At 47.6% G+C, this 7,292-nt stretch overlaps 2 protein-coding genes across 2 annotated transcripts; both read left to right on the top strand.

Annotated features, from left to right (window-relative positions):
• Nucleotides 1-1,080: 1,080 nt before the first annotated feature.
• LOC147958010 (basic blue protein-like) lies at nucleotides 1,081-2,022 on the top strand. Its single transcript, XM_087536563.1, has 2 exons — nucleotides 1,081-1,316; nucleotides 1,659-2,022. Exons 1-2 carry the CDS (start codon nucleotides 1,136-1,138, stop codon nucleotides 1,871-1,873), a joined length of 396 nt encoding a protein of 131 aa, XP_087392689.1. The 5' UTR covers nucleotides 1,081-1,135; the 3' UTR covers nucleotides 1,874-2,022.
• A 982-nt stretch (nucleotides 2,023-3,004) lies between these two features.
• Nucleotides 3,005-4,162, top strand: LOC147958009 (uncharacterized). Its single transcript, XM_087535747.1, has one exon. The coding sequence runs from the start codon at nucleotides 3,183-3,185 to the stop codon at nucleotides 3,864-3,866; it is 684 nt and encodes a 227-aa protein (XP_087391873.1). The 5' UTR covers nucleotides 3,005-3,182; the 3' UTR covers nucleotides 3,867-4,162.
• The last annotated feature ends 3,130 nt before the right edge of the window (nucleotides 4,163-7,292 follow it).

Raw genomic sequence — 7,292 nt, 5'->3', positions numbered from 1 at the left:
ACCAGAGCCGGCTTGATTTTATTGATGACAACTGGGAAGTCATCGTGCACGTGCCCCTAAGGACAAGCGCCCTAGAGCCACAATCGTCGTTGTTAAACCCTTGCATAGATCTGAAGCATCTGACATCAAATCTCGTCATATGACAAGAAACCCTAACCCCAGTCTCCCAAGGAGACGTCAGGAATCTACGTCCGAGCTTCGTGACTACATCTAGCCGGACGAACGCGAGGAGGATCGAAGGCTGGAAGACAAACTCAAGGAAAAAGCGCCAACATTCGCCCGAGAGTCGCACCTATGAGGACTAAAAAAACCTAACCTAAACTACTAACCGGAGCGGAGGCACCGGGATTCCCTTCCCGCCATTGGTCACCGGAGTGGCAGACAGAGGGAAGGCGAATCCACGGGCTCGCCAGTGAAGCTTGGTGGGGAGAGTTTGCGCTAGCCGCCTAAGGTTAGGGGAGGAAAACGAGAGGCGTCCTTGATCTTCCTTTTGACCACAGTTGCAAACTACAATACGAGACTATTTATACGTGTAGCCTGTTAAAAGGATTAAATTTATCTTTGAAGGTGTATAGCCTAATCTTTCCATCCCTTGGAATTACTCAATATATCTAATGCAATAAGAGAAAACAATTCGAAATAACATTTTTTTAAACATATCTCATAGTAAATGGACCTCACAAAAGGAGAGGTGTGGTTGAATATGAAATTTACTCACTCGCATTTACTAGAAATAATAAAATATCTTACATTTACTTTGTATATATCTTAAAAATTATACTCTTGAAATATTACTCACTCACATTTACTCGAGTATATATGATCTTGAAATATTAAAATTAAATGCAGATTTTCCTAGATATATACTAGCTCTTGTATCTTGGAACAAATCAGAAGTAAATGTCTTTACTTCTTAATTAGTACTCCCTCCGTTCCGAATTACTTGTCACAGATATGGATGTATCTAGATACATTCATTTCTGCGACGAGTAATTTGGAACGGAGGGAGTAGTTAATTTCAAATATTGCATGAGTGACACTGAACCTTGACCAGGAGCCTTTAAATGGTGGGTTTCCCTTCCCCACCAACGCAAATCAAAATCAGTTGTGAGCTTTAGTAGTGAAAAAAGCGGCAATGGCACTAGGTAGAAGCATGAGCAGCAGTGGCGCCGTTGCTCTTGGGTTGGTGCTAACCCTGTGCTTCGCAACCAGTGGTTTTAGCAAGACGGAGTGGATAGTCGGAGGTTGGAAGGGATGGACCTTTGGTGTTCATGGCTGGGAGAGGAACAAGACCTTCTACCCTGGTGACGTGCTTGGTGAGTATGGTAGATAATCGTTAGTTCTGATGCACATGAATGTTTGTTTCAAAGTATGAAATGTTATATTATATACGTTTCACGTGATGGAAATAATTTGTATCGCCATAGCATCTGGAGTCCTAGCCATGAGATATCGATCTTGTTCTAGATCACTGCGTAATTTGAAATTTTAGTCACGGGAGAAATTGTCAGACGAACGATGCATTATTAGAGCACATGACACACTAATCAATAGGCCCTTGTTATAAGATCCATAAGCTTGTTCTTTAATTAGTAGGCCCTGGTTTAATGCTAAGCAATAAGGAGTGTATGGAACTGACCGTGTTCCCATTGATGCAGTGTTCAAGTATAATCCCAAGATGCATAACGTGGTGGTGGTGAATAAAGATGAGGAGTTCCTCTGCAGGGCCGGTGCTGTCGGGGACGATACATATACCTCTGGCTACGACAAGCTCGAGCTCAGTAGCCAAGGCCCGATGTACGCCATCAGCAGCAAACCTGGAGACTGTGAGGGTGGAATGAAGCTTGAAGTTCACATCACAACGCGTAGATGATCCATCTATACTTCTATAGGCTGATATGCCTGTCTTTTTTTATTATATTCGTCAAATAATGGAAGGAAATCCAAATTATGTGCATGCTCTTTGCCGATCCGTTGTAAGACATATCTGAAAATGAGCCGGCACCTCAGGTTGTGCGTGTATTTCTTGTTTTGGCAAGTGGGCACCAAAATAATTATGTCACCAAAATAATATATGTCACCAAAATAATTATGAATCCAGTAACTGAAGGTGAAGCCCGTTTTGCCTTGTCAAAGGAGCTAGAAGAGGTTGAAGGATCGTGCGATAGAGATTAATCTTATAGCTTCTAATACTGCTCCTTGTTGGCGCCATAATGATATTCCACTTGGCTACCTCGGACTCGAAGAGAGCAAAAGAGGTGCATATTCCCTCCGTTCCAAAATAATCGAAATTCTAGGTTTGTTCTAAATCAAACTTGCTTAGGTTCGACCAACTCTATGATGAAAACATATTTAATAAAAGGAATCTCATAGTACTAATTTGGTTCTAGATGTTTCTATGGACTTGATCAAACTAATACAAGTTTGTTAGGATAAACTCAAAATTATTTTGGAAGAGAGGCCGTACATCACTGTTGAGGATGACAGGACAAAGCCTAGTTTCAACTACTCCCTCTGTCTCAAAATATAAAAGAACGTTTTAACACTATACTAGTGCCAAAAGTGTTCTTAATTATATTATGGGATGGATGGAGTAGTAAATTCATAAACTCTTGACCCAATAAATTTCGTGCACTCCCATCAATCAGGCTATGTGACGAGACTAACTCGGCACTCAACATTCTCGGTCCTAGTGTCTAATACTCTAATTTAGTTTACCATGTGATGTGCCATTCTGTCTGTCGAGATCCGTACTTGGCTTACATATCATTTGCCGCGATCCCGCCGAGATCCGTACTAGGCAAACATGAAAAAACTCGGTAACCACCACAATTTCTCCAGTAGTGTGGTAAGTTGTGTACTTGCCTATAATTATGGCTAAGTTGATAAAATAGATTACACCGGTGCAAGCCCTATTTTTCTCAAACATGTTTGGGTTGTGTTTTTATCTCTAAAATTAGTTTTGCCCAGTTTAAGAGGCAAACCAGTACAATCCCTCGGCCACACAGCCCGAACGCCGAACCGGCCGTTTCCCCCCCTTCCCAATTTGGAAACGGGAGGCTTTGCTCCCCGCGGGAAAGAGAGGACGCCTCCGACGAGCAGCAGCCTCTCTCGGGCGGAGGAGGAGGAGGAGCTCGTCCACACCCCCGAGCAAGCCTCTCCTCGCCCCGCCGGGGACGACGATGGTGAGGTGGTCGCCGCCGCCGCCGCGGGACCTCGAGCTTTTCCCCTTCCCCTCTCTGGGCGGCCACGACCCCGTCTCGCTCTCCCTGTTGGTGGCGTGCGTCGCGGCCACCGTGGCGATCGCCTCGACCATGTGCTCGGCGTGCGGCCGCAAGCCCAAGGCGGTCAGCCAGGAGCCCGCCGCGGACGCCCAGGCCTCCGACGCCTCCGGGAGCCAGGGCGGCGCGGAAGGGGAGGAGGAGGTGGTGACGCTGCCGCCGGAGCTGGCCACCCACGGGCCGATCGAGCCGCCGCTGCTGCCGAAGACGGCGTCGCGGCGGAAGCTGTCCGTGTCCATGTCCATGGGCGTGGGCAAGAGCATGTCCATGAACGTGGGCAAGAGCCTCGCCAACATCCCGGACAAGATGAAGCTGAGCAAGCTGGAGCCGCGCCACAAGGAGAAGGACGACCCCGAGGACACGCTGTGGAAGAAGTCCATCATCCTCGGCGGCAAGTGCAAGATCCCCGGCGAGAGGGACGCCGAGGCCGCCGACCCCGACGCGGCCGCCGACGCCGCGGACGAGATGACCTTCGGCGCCTTCCGCCGGCCCAGCTACTCCCGGCCCGTGTCCCGCTCCAACTCCTTCTCCGTCCACCAGCCCCTGCCCGAGCCTCCCCCAATGCAATCCTACTCTAAATCTTGAGCAAGGAAGCTACATACAGTACATACATACGTGATACGTCGTGCGTAGGAGGAAGAAGCTGTCTGCTATGCTAGTGGTGATGAAGGGCTGCATCCGTCGTGTGGTGTGCCGTCGTGGGCGTACGTGCATTTGATCATCTTCTTGTTTTCGGCGGATTTCGGGATGAATGCATGGGTGATCGGTTGATCTTTCGAACCAAGTGAGGGGGGTGCGGTTTGTGTTGGTGATAATTACATTACATATTCTATATTTTTCTGACTGCAAATGTTGATCATCCTAATAAACACAATAAGGGGTATGCTTCAATTTTACAATGCTCTTGATGCTTCCACAGCTACTACCTGCTTCATCCATGCAAGTACAATTGGGGGAAATTTCCAGGGTTCTCATTGGTCTATTTTTTTTTTGTTTTTTGAAATGACGAGATTATCAAAACGTCACACGGGATTCAGCAACAACACGATGACAAGGCACGGAGAATGCACACGGTCACACGTGGACCAACACAAGAGATTTATAACAATTGTCTTCGATGGAGGCACGACCTACACCCCTCTTAGAATCATGGCAAATTCGCACGTTCCGGGACCATGCCTCCAATGAAGAAATGAAGATACGAATTGACGCATCTACCGGCGTTGCCTGAACTGCCATAAGCAGTTCATAGGTTTTTACCCCCTCCCCCACGCGAAAAGGACCCAAAGTGGCAGCTTTTCTAGAACCTCAATAGGACCCCTCTCAAGAAAGGAGAGAGTGATGCCCAAAGACGCACGCATCACTAGAATCCTAGGTCTAGGTTTTCACCGAAGGTTGATGCAACGTTATATTCATAGATTCACACCAGATACCAAGCATCCCAGGGCAGCCATCCATTTCTAAGTTATCTATTAAAATCTCGGATACGATGTTGAGGAACACATAAGGACCACCGGGTGCATGATCCAATTTTGATCTTGATAACTTATCATGACCTAGCAAACCGTGCTTGCAGGAGACGGGGGAACTAGGGGGTCGTGCTAAAAAATTTGCTGATAGGTGTGCTCTTGGCTAGAACCATGCACGATATCGCACATGCCTTCGGGCAGAGAGCTCACCACATTGTTGAACTAATAGGAACAATGTTGTGTTACAAGAGACATCGAAGAATGTAGCTCGTACCACTATGGGAGCCACAATCGTCATCATCAATGATCGAAAACCTAAGTCGCAATTGTGTGACGGTGAACTCCCGGCCGCCAATGTGGCTCCTGTTGCCAGTGGACTACTAGGTTTGGGCCCGGCCTGCTTGTTGCCCAACCTCGTGTACCAACTATCACCTCACAACCATTGCCGCACCGAGTGCCACACCGCCGCGTCCCAAGCCATTGCAGATCGAAACTATAGGTGGACAAGAAAGCCCCGACACCGATGCCAGCCACAAAGGCTCTGCTTGGTGGCGTCTTATGTTGGGGAACGTAGTAATTTCAAAAAATTTCCTACGCACATGCAAGATCATGGTGATGCATAGCAACGAGGGGAGAGTGTGATCTACGTACCCTTGTAGACCGACAGCGGAAGCGTTATATCAACGCGGTTGATGTAGTCGTATGTCTTCACGATCCGACCGATCCAAGCACCGAAACTACGGCACCTCCGAGTTTCAGCACACGTTCAGCTCAATGACGATCCCCGGACTCCGATCCAGCAAAGTGTCGGGGAAGAGTTCCGTCAGCACGACGGCGTGGTGACGATCTTGATGTTCAACTATCGCAGGGCTTCGCCTAAGCACCACTACAGTATTATCGAGGATTATGGTGAAAGGGGGCACCGCACACGGCTAAGAAAACGATCACGTGGATCAACTTGTGTGTCTAGGGGTGCCCCTGCCTCCGTATATAAAGGAGCCAAGGGGGGGTGCGGCCGGCCCTAGTAGGAGGCGCGCAGGAGGAGTCCTACTCCTACCGGGAGTAGGACTCCCCTCCCTTTCCTTGTCCAAGTAGGAGAGGGGGAAGGAAGGGAGAGAGGAGAGGAAGGAAAGGGGGGGCGCCGCCCCTCCCTCCTTGTCCAATTCGGACTAGGGGGAGAGGGGGTGCGCGGCCTGCCCTGGCAGCCCCTCCTCTTCTCCACTTTAGGCCCATGAGGCCCATTAACCCCCCGGGGGTTCCAGTAACCCCCCGGTACTCCGGTTTTATCCGAAACTTCCCTGTAACACTTCCGTTGTCCGAATATAGCCGTCCAATATATCAATCTTTATGTCTCGACCATTTCGAGACTCCTCGTTATGTCCGCGATCATATCCGGGACTCCAAACCAACTTCGGTACATCAGAACTCATAAACTCATAATATAACTGTCATCGAAACCTTAAGCGTGCGGACCCTACGGGTTCGAGAACAATGTAGACATGACCGAGACATGTCTCCGGTCAATAACCAATAGCGGAACCTGGATGCTCATATTGGCTCCCACATATTCTACGAAGATCTTTATCGGTCAGACCGCATAACAACATACGTTGTTCCCTTTGTCATCGGTATGTTACTTGCCCGAGATTCGATCGTCGGTATATCAATACCTAGTTCAATCTCGTTACCAGCAAGTCTCTTTACTCGTTCCGTAATACATCATCTCGCAACTAACTCATTTAGTTGCATTGCTTGCATGGCTTAGGTGATGTGCATTACCGAGAGGGCCCAGAGATACCTCTCCGACAATCGGAGTGACAAATTCTAATCTCGAAATACGCCGACCCAACATGTACCTTTGGAGACACCTGTAGAGCTCCTTTATAATCACCCAGTTACGTTGTGACGTTTGGTAGCACACAAAGTGTTCCTCCGGTAAACGGGAGTTGCATAATCTCATAGTCATAGGAACATGTATAAGTCATGAAGAAAGCAATAGCAACATACTAAACGATCGAGTGCTAAGCTAACGGAATGGGTCAAGTCAATCACACCATTCTCCTAATGATGTGATCCCGTTAATCAAATAACAACTCTTTGTCTATGGTTAGGAAACATAACCATCTTTGATTAACGAGCTAGTCAAGTAGAGGCATACTAGTGACACTCTGTTTGTCTATGTATTCACACATGTATTATGTTTCCGGTTTATACAATTCTAGCATGAATAATAAACATTTATCATGAAATAAGGAAATAAATAATAACTTTATTATTGCCTCTAGGGCATATTTCCTTCAGTCTCCCACTTGCACTAGAGTCAATAATCTAGATTACACAGTAATGATTCTAACACCCATGGAGCTTTGGTGTTGATCATGTTTTGCTCGTGGAAGAGGCTTAGTCAATGGGTCTGCAACATTCGGATCCGTATGTATCTTGCAAATCTCTATGTCTCCCACCTGGACTAGATCCCGGATGGAATTGAAGCATCTCTGGATGTGCTTGGTTCTCTTGTGAAATCTGGATTCCTTTGCCAAGG

This window comes from Triticum urartu, chromosome 7A, assembly GCF_056163025.1.
Source record: "Triticum urartu cultivar PI428250 chromosome 7A, HENAU_Tu73, whole genome shotgun sequence".
NCBI classification, from domain to species: Eukaryota; Viridiplantae; Streptophyta; class Magnoliopsida; order Poales; family Poaceae; genus Triticum; species Triticum urartu.
This window is presented reverse-complemented; position numbering and strand designations above follow the sequence as displayed.

What these genes read in the sequence shown, in the direction of transcription:
- LOC147958010 (XM_087536563.1), top strand. Translation starts at nt 1,136, where the DNA reads ATGGCACTAGGTAGAAGCATGAGCAGCAGTGGCGCCGTTGCTCTTGGG. An exon ending in CTACCCTGGTGACGTGCTTG is followed by an intron (nt 1,317 to 1,658) that starts GTGAGTATGGTA and finishes CCATTGATGCAG; the next exon opens with TGTTCAAGTATAATCCCAAG.
- LOC147958009 (XM_087535747.1), top strand. Translation starts at nt 3,183, where the DNA reads ATGGTGAGGTGGTCGCCGCCGCCGCCGCGGGACCTCGAGCTTTTCCCC.